The sequence below is a fragment of the Coturnix japonica genome, chromosome 3 (genome assembly GCF_001577835.2).
Source record: "Coturnix japonica isolate 7356 chromosome 3, Coturnix japonica 2.1, whole genome shotgun sequence".
NCBI lineage: Eukaryota > Metazoa > Chordata > Aves > Galliformes > Phasianidae > Coturnix > Coturnix japonica.
In genome coordinates, this window is record NC_029518.1 from 80,464,786 (window position 1) to 80,487,084 (window position 22,299).

At 45.8% G+C, this 22,299-nt stretch overlaps 2 protein-coding genes across 6 annotated transcripts in view; both read right to left on the minus strand.

Moving 5' to 3' along the window:
• Window positions 1–6,714, minus strand: part of LRRC1 (leucine rich repeat containing 1) — a 59,213-nt gene extending 52,499 nt beyond the window's left edge. The window contains exon 1 of one of the 2 annotated variants that reach the window (XM_015859257.2): window positions 6,207–6,714. In XM_015859257.2, the coding sequence (XP_015714743.1) occupies window positions 6,207–6,365 (159 nt within the window). In that variant the 5' untranslated portion in view covers window positions 6,366–6,714. The remainder of the gene's footprint in view (window positions 1–6,206) is intronic. The other variant, XM_015859258.2, reaches the window with a different exon arrangement.
• A 2,748-nt stretch (window positions 6,715–9,462) lies between these two features.
• Window positions 9,463–22,299, minus strand: part of LOC107312120 (elongin-A-like) — a 28,416-nt gene continuing 15,579 nt past the window's right edge. For 2 of the 4 annotated variants that reach the window (XR_004306570.1, XR_001554403.2), the window contains exons 11-12: window positions 14,681–14,905; window positions 9,463–11,837 (exon numbers count right to left, since the gene is read on the minus strand). Coding sequence is in view for 2 of the 4 variants with exons in the window: in XM_032443471.1 (XP_032299362.1) it covers window positions 21,195–21,345 (151 nt within the window). In the remaining 2 variants the exon portion in view is untranslated. Of the gene's footprint in view, window positions 11,838–14,680; window positions 14,906–14,948; window positions 21,346–22,299 lie in introns of those variants that run through there. The other 2 variants (XM_032443471.1, XM_032443470.1) reach the window with 2 other exon arrangements.

Here is a 22,299-nt window from a genome sequence, read left to right on the forward strand (position 1 = left end):
TTTTTTCCCCTTTAAACTACAGAACGTAACGACCCGTACATGCTCAGTACATCCTACTCCCTTTCAGTAACTGCTCATCCTATCCAAGGCACAACATGAGCGCTCTCGAGCACTGCTGCAAAGTCAAACAACTCATTCCTGCTGTATTTGTTGTACCTGTCAAAAAGTCCACAGGGAAGAAAGGGAATCAACAGCAGGTGGAATAGTAGCAACTGTAAACATACATAGCAATACTTGTTACAGCTTCAGTATATGCCAGTCAGAATTGTTTCCAATATATTACAACAAATAAAGTTCAGTTTCTATTTGAAAAGCTGTAACAAGAACTGAAAGGCATTGCAGCTCCTGCGTAAGGCAACCCAAGGCACAGCAGAACATCCCCACAGCATGCTGTAATAGCAGGGTTTGATTGCAGACCTGACGTCTCTATGGGTATCTTGGCAACACTTTTAATACTGCTCAGTTAAGCCAGCCTAATTAACAGGGCTTCAATGAGACAAATAATTCCATGAGCATCAGCACTAACAGAGCCTACAACTTTCTATTTAGTGGCAATTTCCAGCCTTAAATTGAAGCTTTTCTTACTATCAAAGAATGTACAAAGGTTTCTCTTATACATCTTGAATGGAGCCCTTTTCTCACTGGAAAACGAATCAAGCCTCATCCACCCAGCCATATATTTAAAAATAAATACAAAATAAAACCACGCCAACACTTCACTCTGGCAAAATTGGGTTCATGTCAGCCAATGGAAGAAGAAAGAATGAAAGAAAAAGCAGATTGAAGAGATGAGCAAGTAACTCAAAGAAAGAGCAGCTCATGAGAGCCAGGAGGGTTTGTTTGTGGCACTCTTGATTCTACAAATGGAAGTTAACAGAATTAAGCCAAACCGACTGGCTTGATAAAACTCAAGATTTACCCTCAGGAAAGTGGCCAGAACGATGCCCATTCCTTGAATGAGCCACTTGTGCAACAAAAACATGAATGCCCCAAAACACTGCCTGAATTCTTCAGCACCTTTCCTGACTCAAAATAAAATACAATAAAATAAATAGATGGAAACAGCTGTCAACTGGAATAAAAAACACAGGAGGGCAGGAACATCTTCTTGGAGCTACAGCTGTGTAAGGGGAGCTGCAGCATTTCAGTACTAGAGCCATCCAGTACTAGAGACATGGCAAAGCAAAACTCCATTTGGCACAGGTAGCACAAATAAACGATAGCAATCCCAAGCACAATGTTTCTACATAAAGGTCATTAGTAGAAGCAAAGACAACAAACATTAGAGACTCATGTAATGCACTGACCATTTTTCAGCAGAAATGAGAATGAGAACAGGAATGCTGCAAATTATCTCCGGGGTTGTGGGGTTGTATTTACACAGGAGCAAGATTTATTTACTCACATATTCTGTTGTCACACACACTTGAGCTATTGCTGACATGCTTAAACATTTGTAAGTGCTGCTTTTATGTCATGTTTCCCTTTGACACCACACTGCCTCTGCCTGTGAGAATTCATCAGTGGTACCACAGTACCTTACCAGGTCCTGATTCTTAACTATCACCCATGTTTACTGTACTCCAATCCTCTGATGGATCAGCCCTCCCCTCCTAGTTTTGTCTCATTTGCAAACATGCTGATGGAGCACTCTGTCCCATCACTCAGGTTATTAACGAAGATGTTAAGAATAACTGACCTCAGCATCAATGTCTGGTTAGACCACCAGGGAATGACCTCCACCTGGACGTTATAGCACAGATGACTGTTCCTTGAGCCTGGCAACTCAGCCCTTTTTCAGTCCACCTCACTGTTCACTTATCCAACCCAGACTTTCTCAGCTTGTCCACGAGGATACAGGAGACAATGCTGAAAGCTTGGCTGAAGTCAAGACAAGCAGCATCCACTGCTCACCCCCACCAAGCCATTCATCTCACTGTAGAAAACTATCAAGTTAATTAAGCACAATTTCCCCTCCATAACTCCATGCCATCTTCTTGTCCTTTGCCTGTCTGGAGCTGATTTCCAGAAGGACTTTCACCATTACCTCCATAGTAGAGGCTGATCAGCCTGTAGTTTCAGGCTCCTATCTTCAAGAAGGAAGATCAGATACATCAGCACTTGTAAGTCCATCCTGCCAGGTCCCATGTACTCATCTATGTTCACATTATTTAACTGTTCCCTAACCCGATTGTCCTACACTAAAAGCAACTCTTCCTTTTTCCAGATTTTTCCCATTGATCGCAAGGACCCAGGATTGTTGAAGACCAGTCTTTCCAGGAGACCAAGATGAACAAGGATCTCAGTGCCTCCTCTTTTTCTGTGTCCTCTGTCACCATTTCAGCATTCTCTTTACCACACTCAAAAGCAAGTTTTCCCTAGTCTTTCTTTGGCTGCTGATAAACTTGCTGATTATCATTTTGTCCTTATCAGCCCTCCCTAGATTCGATTCCAAACGGGCTTTGACCTTATTAACCACATACAGTGTCTCTGGGGCACTCTTGAGTCAACCAACAACACTCCATCCTCTTCTACTCTACCTTTTGTCTGACTGTTTCAGCAGCTCTTGTTCTTCTACACAGATTTCCTGTCACCTTTGCTTGTTTTCCTGCCCATCGGAATGGCCTTCCTGAGCTTACATGAGGTGACCAGTGAAAATCAACTCTCTCTCCCATATCCCTCTCCTCTTCAGGACAGTCTCCCATAGACTGTTCCAAGCAGATTTCGGAGCGTGCCAAAATCTGCTCTCCTGTGCAAGACCACAAGACCACGGTTGTGATCCTGTTATTCACTTTGTTCCCTTCTCTCAGGTTCCTAAACTCCACCATCTCACAGTCACCACAACCAAGGACACTATGGTTGCTACAGCCATGGCTGCCCCACCTAAGAATCTCAATCAGTCCCTTCTTGTTGATAAGCAGGAAGCCCAGTAAAGCACCTCTGCCCATTGACTCCTTAATAGCCTGTGATAGCGAGTTGTCATCAGTACACCCCAGAAACCTCCTGGATTGCTCCCCCCCCATTAGGCTGTCCATTCAGTTCACGCCAGGCTTCAGGTCTGCTGTGAGCACCTGGGTCTGCACATGAGGCTGCTGCTTCTAGTTATCTGAAGAAGGTCCCATTTATTTCTTCCTGATAGGGCAGACTAGAGCAGACAGTAATGTTAGTATGCACATCAATCCCAAGCTGCTCACAACTGGCCCATCATTCAGCCCAACATCTACATATTCCCTCAGCTCTCTAATGTAAAGTTGAACTTCCTCTCCTTGCCTTCCTGCTTAAAAAGCCAATATTCATCCACTACAGTGCTACATCCATGTCAGATACCACACATCTCCACAATACCAACAAGATCTATCAATTTCGAAAAGCAAATAAAAGTTATTAGATTTACACTTTAAGAAGGGATAGTTACAACCTATACATGCAAACTTAAGAAGAAGTTTAGAATATCAATTCCTTCCATGCTACCAGCAGTCAACCAAGCCGCATCGTGAAAGAAATTGTGGTAGAACAGCGAAATTTAGTCTAAGAGGTATTTGCTAAAAACAAGGAGTGGTATGAGAAGAACAGAGTGCCCTTTTTCTTCAGGAGCTTTCACAAGATTCTGGTATGATAACACATTTCAACACCCCCTGTAATAAAGAGACGCACAGACACTGCCCAAGCTGAACGCTACGCGGCAGCTTATGTTTCTCTAACACAGCAAGTGGAGCATGGGAGGTGGCCGCTGTCTACACAGGTCCCTTGTGGAAGTGGTCTCACATTAGCCAAAGACCAGCACAGAGAAGCACTGGCACAGAACAGGGAGAATTAAAAGTTAGATAGATAGAGTTCTGGGTAAGCTGAAAGAAGTGAAATGACCGAGTTACATCAGATTAGGTCTACAAATCCTACATATAATCCCCACAAGAAGAAAGTTCAGCAGACCTTTAAGCTAAACTGAGTGCATACATAACATTTTGCTTCTTGTTTTTTCCTCCATTGGAGTCTTCACACAAGCAACTGCTCAAAACCTCATGGGAAAGTGTCTTTTTCCTTTGATTAAAACAACACAGCAGTAGTTGAGACAAAACAGCAGTAAAACAAGAGAGAGGAATTACTTCCACTGCTCATCAGTGAGAAGAACACTACTGACTTCAGATAAAAGCTACAATAAAATACTGCCTTCACAGGCTCTTCAGAAAGTTCCGTTTTCTAGGAAATAGGAGGAAAAAACCAATGCTGAGATCCAATTTTCAATGGCAAATTCTACAGACGGAGAAATTAAGTTGACAGGATGTACTAGCCCTTAAATTCCAATGCACAGGAACAGGAGACATCACTTAATGGACCAGGGCTGATCTACAGGATTGAAAGCATCCCATTTTTACCTGATGCTTTTCATTGGGTTCACTGTTGAAATGCGTTGTGTAGAATGTGTTATTTTCTTCTATCAAAACAATCTGGCACAAAGCTTACTCTTCAGTGAAGTATGGCTCTTGACACGTAGCAAACGATACGCTACACATTACAGCTTAGCCTTCAAGTCTTCACTCACGAGGAAAATAAAAATGGTTTGGGTTTAAGAAGAAAAACACAGGCTACACTTTTAAGTCGCTCTGTGCTCACTGGTGCCCACACAATATGTTTTTCCCAGTCAAATCAGATACACCAGATATTCAGTGGAAGGCTCTTGGATGGTACACAGCACACCCAACGCAGGAGGAATTTGTTAACAAGGGCCATACTCTTCGACTGGCCCTAGACAAAGGCCTTATTTTGAAGCCTGAAGGGTGCAGCTCTTTAATTTCTCTTGTAAAGCACAAGCAGTGAGAAGCATGTTGACAGCTAGAAATTGCTGTTCTGTGGGAAAACATCCACAACTGCCAAGAAAGGATATAGAGACCTCAGTATTGAGGGAAACCACCAGAAGCTTAACAGCACAGCCGGCTCCTCCTGCACATCCCACCAGGCTGGCTCATCCTGCAGGAAGGGCAAGAGGAGACATGGAACCTGTAAGGCAGCAGAGGAAGGGTAGGGAGCAAAGGGAGAGAGAGCAGAGCACTAAGGAAAAAGCCATCTTCAAGGGCAGTCAAGAATCAGGCACTGAAGGGATGTGAGAGAGGGGAAGCAAGGAGCAGAAAAAGCGTTTAGAGTGAAGGAAGTCAGCAAGATCCTGGGACATCCAAGGACATGGCAGGAAGGGAAAATATGCGTGGGCAGGGCAAGGAGCCTGAGATACCAGTGGTAGCAGCTAAGAAAGGTCACTGTCAACACAAACACGGGCAAGTTTTCTAGCACACTGCTGAGTAATGAGGCAGAATGGTTAGGGAGGCCTGGGAAAGGAAGAGGAGCGCTGAAATGGGAAAGCAAAAGGATCCTGGTGTAAGAGGATAATTATTTATTTTTTTTATTGAGTTACTATAAAATTAATCTGTGTTCCTGGAAGGATGATGGGTAAATATATAAAAAATAAAAGTAGGGAAAAAGGGGGGTTCTCATTTTGGTTCACGTGTGCCTCCATACAGAAAAGGAGAAAACACAGTGGGGAGCAGAAATAATGGGGAGCAAAGACATTGAGAACTGTAGAACTGGTCGGAAGGGATGTCAAAGACCTCCCAGTTCCAACTCCTTCCTGTGCCCAGCGCTGACTGCTACATCCAGCACCAGCTCAGGCTGCCCAGGGCCCCATCCAGCCCGTCCTTGAACACCTCCATGGTCGGGGCACCCACAGCCTCCTGGCAGCCTGCACCTCACCTCCTTCTCCACGACAAACTTCCCCAACACCTGATCTCAATCTCCCCGCCTTTAGTTTAAAGCTATTCCCCCTATCACTACCTGCCCGTGTATAAAGTCGATCTCCCTCCTGCCTGAAGTACTTTAAGTACTGAAAGGCCACAACGAGTTCTTCCCGGACCCTCCTCTCCTCCAGTCCGCACAATCCCATCTCCCTCAGCCTCCCGCGCTCCGTCCATCCGATCATCCTCGAGTCTCTCCTTCGGACCCGCTCCACCAGCTCCAGGTTGTTCTCGCTCTGACGGCCCCCTGCCCTATCGCAGTTCTCCATGTGTCCCCACACGGCCGCCCCTCAGCTCCCCATCGCAGCGGCCACCTGCCGTGCCGCTCACCTGCGCCCTCCTCCCTCCGCCACGCTCGGGGCGACACGGCGGCTCTGGAACCGGTTTCGCCCCGCCCGCCCCTTCCCCTCCCCTCCCCGCGCTCACCTTGGGCAGCTCGCGGAGCTGGTTGGCGTCCAGCAGCAGCTCCTCCAGGCTGCGGCTGTAGCGGTAAATCTCCTCGGGCACGGCGGCCAGCGAGCAGTGCCGCTTGTCGATGGACTCCACGTGACGGTTGCACCGCCACAGGGGGATGCAGTGGAACATCGCCGCGGAGCGCGCCGCCCCGCCGGGGGGACGGGCCGCTGGGGGCCGCGGGGCGGGCGACGCCGCTCACCGCCGCCCCCTCCCCGCCGGCCGCTCGACGCCGCGGGACCCGGCGAGACGGCGGCAACGCGCATCCAGCGCGTCCCGGAGGAGGGAAGCGGCCCCGGGCGAGCGCGTCGCCGGCCCCGGGAGGCGGGAGAACGGCGGGAGGGAGCCGGAGCGCGGCGAGAGCAGCCCCCTATTGTCCCTCGTTGGGCCGCTGCCGGCCCCGCAGGGGCATCGCGGGGCGCCGGGCGCTGCGCTGCTGGCGGACGCCGCGCATTCCCGCGCCTGACCCGGAACACGGCGGCCGCTCCCCCTCCCTCTCTCCCTCCCTCCCCTCCTCCCCCGTCCCGGCTGACATCAGCGGGGCCGGGCCCCGCCGCCCCGCCCCGGCTCCGGCTGCAACTTTCCGCGGTCCCGACGCCCTGAGCGCTGCCCTCAGCCCGTCCTGCCCGACCCCATTGCCTGCGTTCGGCCCTGCCCGAGGTGTTCGGCAACCTCAGCGTCGTTCAACTATTCGAGCCCAGAGTGAGGGAGGAAAAGTGGTGTAGTGAATGTAGAAAGTGATGTACTGAAACGATGGGAGCCCCATCCAGCCTAACTCTGAATGTCTCCACAGATAAGGCACCCACCCCCTATACCGGCAACCTGTTCTATTACCTCAGTCGTTTCATTCGCCCTACCACAACAGACCCTGCTAAAGAGTCTTCCCCTTCCCTTCAGATACTGAAAATCCACCATCGGGTCTCCCTGGAGCCTTCTCTCCGCTGCTGGGTTTTGTAATGCCAGTTTGGGAACCCTCACGGTGACGTAAAATAGACTTGAAAACAGGCATCTGACATCAGAGCTTCTCTCAAAGCAGTACTATTTTCTTGCGTAACCATAACATGCAGATACAGGAGCGGGGCGGAAGGAAAAGTTTATCGTAGCAGCCTCTGCCCTTCTGTCCCTGCGTGCTACTGCAATAAGCAGCCATAAAACAGCTTGTTCTGTTTTCTAAGTGAACTGATAAATCTTGGTTTAATTTCTGTGGACATGGCAGTGATCTGCCTATTTTAAGGCCTTCTGGGGCTGTGTGTACTGTTACAGTTTGCTGTCCTACAGATCAATAAGCTTTTCTAAAGTTACCCTTTGCATGTATTTATTATATGATAATATATGAACCAAGGTGACACTGCAGGTATCCCCTCCTTGGCACTGACCATGCAGATCTGCTCTCTGGTGTTCCAAAAGGAACAACTCAATTTGTTTGCAATTCAAGCAAACAAGGTCAAGTTTTGAGTTCCTTATAAAAGGCCCAAAAACACAGATATTATCCATGGTTTGGGGTGAATGTGGAGAAGGTGAGTGCTGCTATGGCGAAAGCAGGAATACTGAGGACAGTAAGGAGCATTTTGGAGTACAGAGGGGGAAAAAAAAGAGAGAAATAGCTTTTAGCATCAGCATAGTTTAAGTAGTTCATAAAATCCAGAGTTTAAGACCCACTTAAATGAACAGTAAGCAAAATAATGAAAGGGGCGGAAAAAACCCACTGAGTTCTGCATTAAGGCCTTCTTCCCTCCACCAGCCAGATTTCCCAGTGCCCTCAGAGAGGAGGAGATGCAATTACAGCACATGAAGAAGCTGGGGCAAAACAAGGCACAAAGAAAGAAGAAGGAAAGACTCACGGATTGCAGGCAATAGCAGCAGCCCAGGCTGCAATAATCTAACCAGCACTCACAATACACACAGGCTTCGATGCCACTGGAGGAGGAGTTAGCCACCCCTGTGAACATTCAATGTGAGTACTGCTGAACTACCAGCAGGCAGAAAGCCTGCAGAGCTGCTGAGAGCCAGGCTGGGCTCAGTGCTGAAGTTCGCTGGCACTGACATACGCCTCTCAGTTTTGCAGGCTGAGGACTCCAGCCACGTTTATTCCTCGGTTTTTGTTTGAATAGTTTAGAAGGGGGCTGGACAAGCAGCAGGTGCGTGGAACTACAAAGCACTCCTATATTGATGATAGCTGCAAAGACTGCAATGAATTCTGGTTACGCAGCCACAAGCATCACGTCAACAAAGTTTTTGTGTGCCTGAAGTAATTGGTATGGAATAATGTTAACGTATCATTGTAACAAAGATACCCCCACGAGTTCTGATGAATTACCATCTGCTAATGCAAAGCCTCAGTGGCACATGCTGCCAGCGGTGCATTTAACACATTCAGTGTGTTTTTGTAGTGCTATAAATAAAATCACTCGGAGCTGCTGCATCTCTTCTCTCCTCCTCTCCACTCCCACCCCCAAACAAATCACTCACGTCACCTTTTATTTGAACACAATGAGCTGTAATCACATGAGGTATTACTTCGCTTTAATCCTATTTGCTTCAGTTTGGTTTGTAAGGAGTGGCCAATAGTATGCGGTTCCATTGTACCCTATGGTTTCTTATTTCACACCAACTCTCAAGGGTTGACACCCATCATCTTCTTTGGCCAGAAGAACAAACCAGTAGGTTCTGGCGGGTAGGGAGAAGCCTGTGACTGGGGATGGTTTTCCATTTCATTCCTTTTCTGTCCTTTGCTCTTCCCTCCTCTTCTCTGTGCTCAAAAAACTAAGGGATTTCAGCCACACCCAATACATTTTCTGTGCCCACCACTGTATTTGTTGGGGCAGAACTGTGCCAGTGCAATGGCAGCAGCAAGTAACTCTGCTCATGCCAGCACCACCATTATGGCCCATTACTTGGATGGGAAGTGATGGGAAGCAAAAGCAGCTAACACTGAGGGGAGTGCAAATTTGACAACAATGACAAATACTTTAACTGGCTCATAATATATATATGTGTGTGTGTGTGTGTGTGTGTATGTATGTATATATATTGTTGTGTGGTTCATAATTTCCTTCTTCCTCTCATCTTAGCTGGAAGGGAAGTTTAATGCCCTTATAGTAATCACATGGGGCCTTATCTACAATTACTGATGCACATACAATTCCACATTTGAAATTCATAAAGGCAAGTTTTAGTGTTGATTATACTCTTCACTAATTTCCTATAGCTGTTTAACTCAGAGTGCACATTAATTAGACTGTTGTGCTTTATTTTTGCCATAGATTCCTTTTTCAAACCATAAAATACATTAGAAAAGTGTTACTGATCTTCAGTACAAAGAATGAAATATCGGACATTTCTCCATTGAAAAAGGAACAGGTAGAACATGAAAGTGACTTATTTAATGAGTCAGACCAAGAATAAAGGAAATAGAAGCAGAATGTATTTAGAATTGCCCAACAGAAAAACTGTAGTGAGCAGTTGCACCAGGTAACATATTTTTTCTGCCTCTGCCTCAACTGCAGTTAAGAGCTGCTGACTGAATGCAATGAGTGACTAGGTATTATGTAGCAGAGCAATGGGAAGCACAGCTGTCTTTAGACTCAAATGCCTTTCTGAAGAGACACTGTGCTGAATACCAAAAGGTAAGTTAGCAATTTAGAGCATATATACGACAGCTCAATCTTCCAGTTGTGAGAAAATAGATAGTTGGATAATAATTAGCTAACATATAAATTGGGGGGAAAAAAATCCCATGAGCTTACTGTTAGCAACAAAATGGTGATGTACGAATGTCCAGGTCACAGTATCTATTAAACCAGCTATCTCCTTCTGTACAACCTGTGTTAAAATTGTCACAAACAGTTGTTATCAAAAGAACTCAGGTCAAGTAAATCTTGGCAAACAGAGATACTGTGGTGAATCAGGAAACTTGTGGACACGTATCAAACACGCTGCAGGCCAACAGAAAGTTTTTCAGCCTGAAGCCATACAGACCTGGTTCACCCAGTCTTGGGTCCAATGCAGATGTGGCTGGACGATGAAGTTTTTGTCTCAGCTTCCCTTTTTCTTTATCTCCTATAGGACCCTTGTGAAACCAGAGAAGCTGTATTCTACACCATGAATTAACGTCCGGGCTGAAAACTTAATAGAGAGAAAAATGAGAGGACACAACAGATATAAGCGAAGTCAGAAACAAAACCATTTGGCACTTTCTAGCTTCTGCAGAAACACGGTGAATCCTGCACGAGTCTCTTCTTCCCTCACACCGATGCCCAGATGCTAAAGGTTTGTGACTTTTGTGTCCTTCCCTGCTCATCTTATTCTGCTGAAAGTCCCTCAAACTGAAAACAAAACCCCTTTCTTCACATTTTGAAATCTCTCTCAGAAGCAAAGGGAGCCTTTTCTCCTTCTGTCATCACAAATGATGAGGAGAGCTGATAATCTCTATCACAAGCTGGCTCAGCACCGCCTTCTGTGAGATCTAGTTTCTACTTGCTCGCAGTCTCACCAGAGATGTTTTCTACCTCATGAGTCTGACTCAGATTCAGATGTTTTCAAGAAAGCATCAGCTAAAATGATCACCTGTTTCTGATAATGCGTTTGCCAGAGAATATGGTATGCAGTACGCTGAAAAGACACGCAGTAATCTGGCTATCCAGACCACTTGCTTTGGAAACAGCCCTTTTAAAAAAGAGAGTTGCTTAGCAGAAAGACCAGCAATGTGCCTTTTGCTGCAACAACCATGAAATTTGTACAAGATCCCCCTGGAAAAAATAAAATAAAATAATAACAAAAAATTCAGTTTGCATACATTTGGTAGTACATGTTAATCTAATATTTAGCAGATAAAAATCCCACAGATTCTCCATGAACTCAGTGGACACCAGGCTGAAGATAAGTCAGCAGTGTGCCCTTGTCACTAGGAAGGCTAATGGTGCTGTGGGCTGTATTAGGCAAGATATCACTGGCAGAGTGAGGAGAAGGAAGTGAGACAGGTTCCCTCCCCTCAGCACTGGTGAAGCCACATCTGGAGTCCTGTGCTCACCTGGGGGCCCCTCACTACAGAAGAGACATTGACATACTGGAGAAAGTCCAAGGCCACAAAGATGAGTGGCTGCAGCACTCTCCTATGAGGAGAAGCTGATAGAGCTGGGACTGCTCAGCTTGGAGAGGAATAGGCTCAGGGGGATCACACTAGTTGTTCGTCTCCAGTAAAGTGGACAACTTGAACTCTGCTTGTTCTACTATGGGCTACCACTCTGCAAAAGCAGCCTTTCAGCAGCATGCAATGTCCTGCAGCACATACAAGGGCCCTTGCACTGCAGGTTCCTGTAATCAGGACCTGTTCTCTGCTGTAAAACATGGGGCATCCCACATGTGCAGCACCAGGAGTAGAGGAGACCCAGGGATGTGCTCCTGGTCAAGGTGTTTGCTCATTTACCAGATGAAGCAAAAGTGAAATTCCTCTCAGATTTGTCATAACACAGCACAGGTTTACCTATCTATAGGGAACAAAGGCATATGACCTGCACTGGCTGCACAGTCTATGATCCGTGGCTCTAGGCAGCAAACAGGAAGAATCACAGCATGTCTGCCGAGTCTCAGTCCAAACCAGAAAATCTAAAAAGAAGAAAAAAAGAGAGAGAGAAAATGATTTATTTTGATTTCAGCCCTACGTTGCTTGTTGTGAGGGAGAACGGAGAACTGTTGTCCACGCAACTGGCTTTGTGGACAGCTGCTGTTTTTCAAGAGGTAAATCCTGGTTCCACCTCATGCTTTAAAGGGCTCTGCACTTATCTAACAAGCTGTGTAGCAGTTCAACATCTTATGTTATCAGTCCTCTTATTGGCATCCAGCAGGAAAAGACAGGGCCCCCGCTTGCTCCTAGAAGGGACCGAGCATTCCCTGTGTGATGAAAGCAGATACGTTCACAGGCAGCCCAAGAACAAGCTGCTTAAAAGCAAAATGTGAGCACAGGGATAAGGTTTTTCAGCCTACGTAAGTGTTGATGCATCTGTAAATGGATGTAGATCAATTATTGATTTTCATTGGAGCTGCATCTGAGTTCCCATGCTAGGGACAGAAAAATCCTCCCTGTTCACTGTAAATCTAGGGTTTGCTGCTTGCAAAACCTTTTACCTCTTTTTCCAGCCAACGGTGATGGGCTCCAGCTCTGTTTCTTCTCCCTCCACACCCACTACCACAGTCAGCATGAAGAACAATAGGAAAGGATTGATAAATCTGTTCCTTCAACAGGATGACACCTGGACATCGTCCTAGGCACCTTGCTTTGGGTGTCTCTGTTTGAACAGGGGTCAGATGGACCCAAGAAGTCCCTGCCAGCCTCAGTCATTTGGTGATTTTGTGACTCCTTCCTCACACAGCCTCTTCTGAAGATGCTCTCCTTTACTCAGTGTCCACAAGGCAGTGTGCTCCTACCACACTCTACTGGTTTCCCTATTAGAAAAGCAGCAGTGTGTACTTGGAATTAAGACAATGACACTGTGATCAAGCACCACATCACCTGGAACTGCCATGAGGGTTTTCCCTCTGTCTTAGCTATTTCATATCATTACAAATCTATCCCTCTGCTTATCTGAACCCTTTATAAGGGAAAGATATCCAGCCTTAATTTTCCTACCGAGTTTGTCCCCTGGCAAAACTTGCTGTCATGATTTCAAACGTGTTTACACAGCACAGGCTTTCCATTGTTGGAAAGACAATGTGCCTTAACAGTAGCTCAATTAGAGAAATTAAAAGGCTGAAAAAGGCTAAGCAGATTTTTTTTCCTTAAATCTTTAGACTGAAAAAAACCCCAGCAAGGTAGTTTATCATGAACACATTCGCGTTTCATGAATAAACATGAAATTCTCATATAGTTACAGATATCCCATTGCCAGCCTTCCCCCCAGCTCAGATTCTTATAAGCTGTTGGAAAGTGTTTGACAAGCCATATCAAGTAATAATCAAAAGACAGGAATGTTTGGCAAGGAGGATGGTCCCATCAGACCTACAAGAAACAGGTTTCGTTGCAGGGGATGCTCAGGCATGGGAGCTGGAAGCAAAGGAAAGGTGAGCAGTGATGGTTCACTTGCTGCAGGAGGAAGGAAGCCTTCTTCTGAGAAAAAGGGAGAGCCAGCTTTTAGGGCAAGGGCAGCAGGAACAAGTCATTACCTGCTGCTGGTAATGTCCTTTTGGGATCGGATCAGGGTTGCCCCTGGGCTGGCACTGCTGCTGATACTGTTGTCAGCAGAGCAAGCCCCTGTGGTCACAGGGGTACAGCCTTTGAGAAGAATATGAACTTGGAAAGATCATGCTCCGGTCAGAATCCACAGTAAAAACAGTAACCAAGTCTAGTAAACATAGCACTGCAAGCAGGAAGAAATGTAGTGAGCTGCTCTGTGCTTTAAGTACGCAGGGGTGCAGCAATGCAAGCTTTTACAGAAATATGCAGTTCAGTCAACAAGACAGACAGAACAAACTACATGTTCTGCATGCTGTAGGAGTTTAATAGCCCTAAGAAGTGAAACCAATTCTGTTGCTGATTCTCTTGCTTTATGGGTGGTAAGCTTGGAGTTTGGCAATACACAGCACACACAGAACATCTTTATGCAACACCCTGCGAACGTCAACATGCCTCTTTCCGGCTGATCAACCTTTGCAGACCTTTGAAAACGAGGACATCCAGTGGCTGAACGTTGCAGCAGCGATTTTCACGAAGGATTTGTGTTTGTAGCAGGAACACCTGACCCGTTATGCCCATTTTTTGCAGTTCACAGAGGCCTACAGTAGGTCGTGTGTGGAGTAAAGGCTTTTACATAAGCTGGGGTAAATTCCACATAATCAAGGCCTCACGGCTGCAACAAACTGGGGGCAGCCTCAGTAAGCTTTATAAGCTTTAATACACAGCCAAGAATATTGCTTCATCTTTTCTCCGCTTCCCTGTGATGACAGGCTCACAATTTTATTTGTATCTTAAAACAAATAGAAATTAACAAACCCCATCACATTTCCAGGTTAGCCTCTAGGTATCTTATTTAGCTGTAGATGGTAAACACGGCTGTGAGTTTTAAAAGCCCTTTGTTTCCAACCAGTCCCTCTGGAACCAATCAATACAGCAAGCAGCCCGCACCGTACCATTAGAAATACAGCCTTAAATGCCCTAGTTGGAATATTTACTCCTACTTCCTGTTACTGTAATATTGACAGCAATTAATTGCAGGGCATAATTTAAAACAACATTCTAGGATGCAAAAATTGCACCTTGTAGGAACCGCAGTAGAAACAGAATGAAAATACATAAAAATCATAATCACTTCTGGAGGAAATGGGCCACTTTTGTACATTTACAGGCTGCAATTTTCCCTGGGGACTGGCTGTCCGGTATCACACACAAGAAGTAACATCTCACCTAAAGCCAGACATTTTTGCTGAATGATGAAAAACAAACACGAAACCCTTACCTTGTTCGAAAGTCGCTCTGAATTAATGTCACTTAGGATGAGAAGTAATGGCCTCAAGCTGCTCCACAGGAGGTTCAAGTCGGATATTAGGAAAAGTTACTTTTCAGAAAGGGTGGTGAGGCACTGAAACAGGTTGCCTGGGAAAGCGGTGGAGTCACCATCCCTGGAGGTGGTGAAGAAATGTGTAGATGTGGCACTGAGGGACATGGCTTTCCTGCGTGTTGGCTGCAGCAGAGAAATACTTCAAATCAGTATGAGAAATACAGACAGATTTATCTTTTTTTTTTAATTATTACTATTATTTTGACATTGACCCTCCAACCAATGAACCCTTTACTACAAGAGCACAAGATCTTATTCCAGGAAGGAGGTGGAAATGTTTGCTCAGCAGTTTGGGAACCTATTTTTATGAATGTGTCTTGCTGTTAAATCAGGAAAAAAACTCAACTTGGTGCAATGAAGGGTCCAGGAACATAAGGCAAGAGAGGAGAGAAGCTCTGGCAATGCCAGTTGTGATGAGCTCACACTGCCATGAGACTGTAAGAATTTACAGCTTTCACATTTGGGAACTATATTTAGAGCTCAGGGGAAAAAACAGTGAGCAGAGAGCATGGCAAGCGTTCCCATTACTGTATTTGATGGAGAGTTGTAGTTTTCAAGACTGACTCTTCCAGGATTACAGCACATTTTTCTTCTCTCGGTGGGAGCTTAGGAAGAGCAGGAAATAAATCCCATCATGGATTTCTGTATGCTTAAAGTAAAAAGTTCCTGTATTACAATGCACTATCTGGGGCAGCCATGCCTTTTGGCTAACAGCATATAAACTCCTGCCATCCTTCACTTTGCAACATGGAATTGAAGAGCACAAGTGAGAAATTCAGGTTACTTTTTCCCCCATTATTGTTGGGGTCTCTGTCACTCTGGTATGTCACAGCTTTTCTGGACCATTAGTGCCATACACAGACACTTATCTGATTTTACTTATTGGTAAAGTTAACGTTAGTTTGGGAGCAGATGCTTAAAACTATGCACTAAGCAAACTCAAGTCAAGGTTCCCAGTCAGACTGAGTTGCCTGTCTTTCCTCTTTGTTCCTCCACAAATGTAACTTTAATTACATCAACTTCATAAAGGAGCTCATGAGGAGCAGCTAAATTACAGACAGCAGGCAGGGACAGGTGTGGAGAAGTAGTTTGGAGCTCTGAGAGGTGTTGCAACCTGTACTGCAATGCAGTAGATTTGCCAAAGCAAGTGAATATTGTCAACAGCGGAGCTTCAAGGCCCTTTGCTTCCTACAGTGGCACCGCGATGAGTTTTTGACACAGAGCCCCTGCTTGCTTGGAAGAACTTCATCCCTAAATTAGAGAGATCTTTTCAATTAGCTTAATCTTGCAGCTAAATTGTTCTGGCTTAGTACAAGATATCTGCGTTTCACTGAGTTCATTATGAATGCAACCACAAAGCATGTACTTATTTCTCCGGAGGCTGACTCAGATTATATGTTGACAAGTCATACATTGACAGATTACATGGTGACAAGCGATTCATCCTTCCACTCCTCTCACCAGTCCATCAAAGACTGAATCCCTACTGTACATAGACTGAAAGCGACAAAACAACCGCATTAGTTCCTTCTCATGTGTTTCATTTGGGTTCAGATGCCTGCTTTCAGCTGTGAGGCATAAAGGCAAAAATATTCCCCTTCTCTCTTTTTCAAGTGGAAAAAAAGAAAAGAAAAAGAAGTTGTTTGTGTAAGAACTGTAAGTAGCAAAACAACAGCAAACTCATGTTTTGATATTTCCAATGGTACAAAACTTGCATAGGCATTGTTGCCACTAACATTAAACTCACATTTGTACCAAAATACTTCTCCTCCCTCTGCTCTGTAAGACACTGAAAGTGTTCTTTTTAGTTCATAGAATCACCGAGGGTGGAAGAGACCTAAAAGATCATCCAGTCCAACCATTCACCTATTACCAACAGCTCCCACTAAACCGTGTCCCTCAACACAACATCCAGTCGTTTCTTGAACACCCCCAGGGTCGGTGACTCCACCACCTCCCTGGGCAAAGTTAAAGGCCTTCACAAAATTATGTGGTATCCATGCTTCATCTTCCACAAATTAAGAAATATATACATCCATATCATCAATTCTCAACAAACCAGATGCTACAACATCACCATTTTCTCCTTATCTCCCTGAGCCCATGATCTGGATGGAAACCTGCTGTCTGTAATGAGAAAAAATACATGGCAGAGAATTGCTGCCTGGTTCTTGCTGGGGTCTGAAAATAGCGAGGCAATGTCTGCTGTGTTTTGAAGTGATTTATCTAGCTTTAACCAGAGTGCTCGCACTTTTGAAGTCTGACTACAACTATCATTATACACTGAAAAATAACAGGTGTGTATCACAGAGGTTTGTTTTTCCAGTTTGGTGATAATGAATTTTTTGTACAGCTACTGGACTTCACAGGCAACGAATATTGCACAACAATTTATCTGACAGTCTAAGTGGCTGTTGTTGTGTCTGTATTTCTCAAGTTCCAGTGTAAATGCTACGGAATAAATTGCAAATGTTGAATATTAGCAGAGAAAAAAGTGTCTCAGCTTAGCAATCCGAGTCCAGGCCTGCATGTCCCCCATCCACCCACAGCAGTGCTTAGGAGTCAACCTCTCCACTCACATTTGCCCTCCGTCATCTGCAGGTTTTATGTGGGTAACTCCTACCGATGTCTCCATAAAGTGAACACAACCACCCCCACGGCCTGGCAGCATCGGCTTTCTCTGACTTCCTGACTCCCACTTTGCCAGAAGCACTGTCTCACGCAAGCAGGGGATGTTCCAATGCTATTTGCCATTCAGACAGGTTAAGAGGAAAAGCAGAGAGCCGGTGGGGCTTCCTGCAAAGAGAAGCGTAAGCCTCACAGTCTGAACACAAATACACGGCGGCATGTCTGGCAAGCAGTGTCACTCTCCTTCAGCCTCCAGTGCTCATATTTTCCTAAGTGGAAAGTGGCAGCTCATGATCAGCATGCCCCAGGGAACTGCCGCATTAGCCCTAAGGAAATCTGACATTTCCTGCAAATAGCAGGGTGCCAAACGTGGCATTCGAGGAATCTGAGCATCATTTCTGGAGGTTGGTGGTCCTGCCTGTAGCAGAGGGGTTGGAACTTAACGATTCTTGGGGGTCTGTTCCAACCCAAGCCATTCTATGATGCCCAACTGAAGTGAGCTCAGACCTGTGCTCCTGGATACTGCTATGTGCCTGAAGAAGAACAGGCCACAGCCACAAGCCTTCCAGGAGAGGTCACCAGGCCTCCATGCAGCTGTCTGTGATCAGTCTTGTACCATCAGCATGGCTCATACTGCTCTAAAGCAATTTGTCCCCACTAGATAAAACAGCACAGAGGACAACCCAAACAAAGCAGCTTCTCTAAAAAGCTATAAAAAGGCACCAGAGCTGCACGTGGGGTGGGGGCAATGCTCAGTCCTCATGCCTCACCCACAGCCCCAGCTCCCCTTCAGCCCACACACGGATGCTTCAGAGGAAAAGTCCCATTTTCAAATGCTAAATTGGACTTTCTAAGCCTGAGTTTGAGATTGGCATCTGTGCTTGGGAACACGAGCACCTATTTCACACCAAACGTCAAATTGGCCAGTTGACTGTGTGAAGAAAACCTATTTAGCAGCCTGAAGAAAGTATGAACAAGCACTCAGAGATAGCAAACAAACCCTGGTTTTGAGCGCAGCGACAGTATCCTGGTTATTTTGGGATCCATTATGCCGTAGGCAGCTGAGTCCCTGAACTGGGAGGCTGCCTCTAGGAGCACTCTGCAAAAGGGAAATGCCACTGCAAACACATTTGTAACATTATTCGTGATTCAAAACAGCATTGGTTTCAGTGTGGGAACTAAGGGGACACCCTGAAAATGAGAGCTATAAAAGAAAAACTTATGCACAACATAAGGAAGGTGGAATATACACCAGGGTATCCTGTAAAGGTTTTCCTTCTACAGCATTATGTTGCTGGAGGACGAAGGGTTATAATGCAAGGGAGAGGCAGACAGACAGCAAAGCTAGGTGGAACGATAAGGGAAGGGGTAAGGACACCACAAGGATTAATTCACATTTCAGCTCCTCAAGAGAGGCTGGAAATGACAGCAGGCTTTGGCAGAAAAGAGGTAAAACATCTCAGTGTTATGAAGAGAGCTGGCAACACTAATAGCTCCATTAGCATGTTGGATGAGAGTCCAGGAAAACTGAGTGTTATTTTTAATCTCTGATTAGCCTGATGATGCTCTGATTTTTAAGGTTGCCCACACTTGTGGTTTGGCATCCATCTAGAGGAAAAACTTGCAAGCTGCATACCAGCCTGCTCATAAGGCAGTTGTTGCGAGGAAATGATCCAGACCATGATGTTTGTAATTGATGGAGAGAGCTGCAGACTCAAACTGGGCCGAGCTTCAGAAGGAAGCAGGAGCCCAGATCAGCTGAAAAACTCAAGGAGACAATACAAATCCTGCTGTCCCAGAAAGGACAAGGAGAGGCAGTAGATGGGCTTTGTGAAGTTACAGAGGTGCCTGCAAGGCCCTGACCTCCTCCTAACTCTCCTCAGGACCATGCTCACATGGTGATGTGCTCATCTTCCTGGCATAATGCTTGCTGCCAGGAAATCAGAGTATAACAGCCTTCAAAAAAACTAAACAACCTCTAAGCTCAGGTAAGCAGGAAAACTTGAGGCAGTAGGAAGGACAAATCAGCCCAATATGGAGGGCAAGGGGCAGCAGGGCATCTGGAAGCAGGATCAGCCCCCAAACAAAAGCACCCACTCTCCTTTGGGGCAAGTCAGCTAGAAATTGTTGCTCTAAGAATTACAGCAATTCCTCCCTGCAATAAAGGGTTTTTATTTGTTTGTTTGTTTTTAATTAAACTTAATTCAATAGATGAATAGATGATGGATAAAGAATGCAGCTTCCTGTTCAGAGCCAGGAGAGCATTGGTAGGGGAAATGGTTGCCCTGTCCTGTGCAAGCTCAGCATCTCGGTGGGTTGTAAGAGGAACCATGAGGAATGCTGCACACTGTGCCAGCTACAGCAGCACCAAAAACACAGTCTGTCACGGATTTGATTTTTTTCTCAGAAAACTCTCTCCGTGCTTTAAGTGCCATAATTTGGAGAAAATTACACTGTTTTCAATGTTTACTTAAATGCAAAATATAGCTCAGTCTTACTCAAACAACTGAGACAAATGCTTAACACATGATGCACGAGTTCTTCCACCAAACCATAAATACAGATTATCATCAAGACACACTGTCATTAGAGCACTGAACGTTTTGATAACACTGAGTGATCAAATAACTCAACAGTAGAACCAGTCTGAGCTTTTGTTGAGGAAGCTCTTCCCTAAGCCTCTCTCGTTAGGCAGGCCAAAGAGATGTGCTTTTTACTACTCAGGCAGGGCTCACGTTGCTGATCATCACTGCCATTAGCTGTGCATTTTTGGTGGTGACTATGTTGAGAAATAGCATTTTGTAGTTGAGAATTTGAGAATTCTCAATGTAGTTGAGAATTGAGAACACTGCATCAGTGTTACTGTGCTCTTTGTATCCATTGAACCTTCCATGGAAATAAGTAGGAGGTATTGCTTTTGGAGTGATCTACACACATCACCCCAGTTCATTAGGCCAAAGAGTGGATGAGGAAGTCTGAGAGGCAAGCCTCACCTCCTCAAGTATTCCTCCCCCCCTTAAAGCACAAGATCATTTTGTACTACATCAAATTCAGTGTGGCTGTCAGCCTCCTAGTGATGCCACATACTCTAATAAAGACAGGAATTTGAAACACTGCCCATTTGATTACCTGGGTGATGAACAACCAGATAACAACAAAACCTCATGGCACAGGGCCCCCAGCTCCTTGATGTGAAGGGGTCACTGCTGCATTTACCCTGCAGCTTCAGAACAGCACCAAGGATTTTAACCAGAGGGATGTGCCACGCTGCTTGAGGTCAGCATTTTTCACCTCTTGGTACCACAAACAAGCTGAGGCTTTCTGGAAACCTGCAGAATCCGCTTTGTGCTCAAGCCCCTGGGACTTCTATGCAGCATTTCATTCTCCCCTTGATTTTTTAAATGCCAAAAGCCAGAATTCAGCTGTCAGCCCCAATCCAGCACAATACTAATGCTCTGAGAAGTCACACTTTAATGCACCACTTTAGTGTTTATCTAAGTTTCAGACAGACTAATTGTCTAACTTCCAGCCTGAAGGGTCTGAAAGCACTGAAAAGCACAGCAACACAGGTAACTATGGGAGATGTGCTCCGCAGAGAGTCGGCTAGAGCACATCTGTGGGAGAGAAAAGCAGAGAACGTAATGTGATGTAAAGAACTATAAGAAGGGAAAGTGTCTCATTGGGAGAAAGAAACTTTGGAGCAGGGTAGCGGGAGGACAAGGCTTCAGCTTCCTCCCCTCAGAGGTCAGCATCTCAAGGAGAGAGACCATCTCCCTGACATGTCTCAGCAGCTTTCTTGCCTTCTGCAGAAGAGACTGCTTCCTTCTCCCAGAGGCAGGCAGCAGCTTGCTCCTCTGTTGCTGCCCAAACAGCTCATACTCCAGCTTCTGCAGGCTTCAGCAAGCAGCATCTCCTCTCCTGCAGGCTCCACCAACCTGCAAACAGTTAAGAGATGGGGACTGGAGAAGAGGCAAAGAACTTCATCTCCCACTTGCATCTCTGTAGGACAACAGGTATATAAAAACTTCCAGAGCTGTGCAGCCCTTTCCTGAGCTACCACCTTTTCTAGACCTTTCCTCAGGGAAAAGAAGAGGCAACTTTATCCATAAACACAGTTCACAAACACAACATGGCACATTTCCACAGGCCCCACCAATGCCCATAGCAAACACACCATCTAAAGCTTAGTCTACAAAGAAGATCTGAAAGTCTTTCAAAAGAAAGGGGGGAGGGGGGTGGTGGGGGGAGAACAACTGAACACTCCATAGTAAAACCTTCTCCACTATTTTGGCCTGAATATTTTCTTCCCCCTCAGCAAGCTTGGAGATAACATTAGGATGAGTGGTGTAGCTGACATGCTAGAAGGCAGGGATGCCATTCAGAGAGACCTGGACAAGCTTGAGAGGTGGGCCCATGCCAACCCCAAGAAGTTCAACAAAGCCAAGTGCAAGGTCTTGCATTTCGATCAGGGCAACCCTAAGCACAAGAACAGGTCAGGCACAGAATGGCTTGAGAGCAGTCCTGAGGAGAAGGATTTTGGTGTGTCAGCTGATGAAAGACATAACAGTGTGAGCCAGCAATGGGTGTTTGCAGCCCAGAAGGCCAGCTGCATCCTCAGCTGCATCAGGAGAAGTGTGACCAATTCTGCTCCTTTGCTCTCACGAGATCAGTCCTGCAGTACTACATCCAGTTCTAGGTCCCCCAAGATTAGAAGGACATCAAGCTGTTGATCACATCCAGAGGAAGGCCATGAAGAAGATGAGCGGTATGGAGCACCTCACCTATAAGGACAGACTGAAAGCTGGGGCTCTTTAGTCTGGAAAAGAAAAGGCTCCAGGGAAGCCTTACAACAACCTTCCAGTACCTGAAGGGTGCCAAAGGAAAGGTGG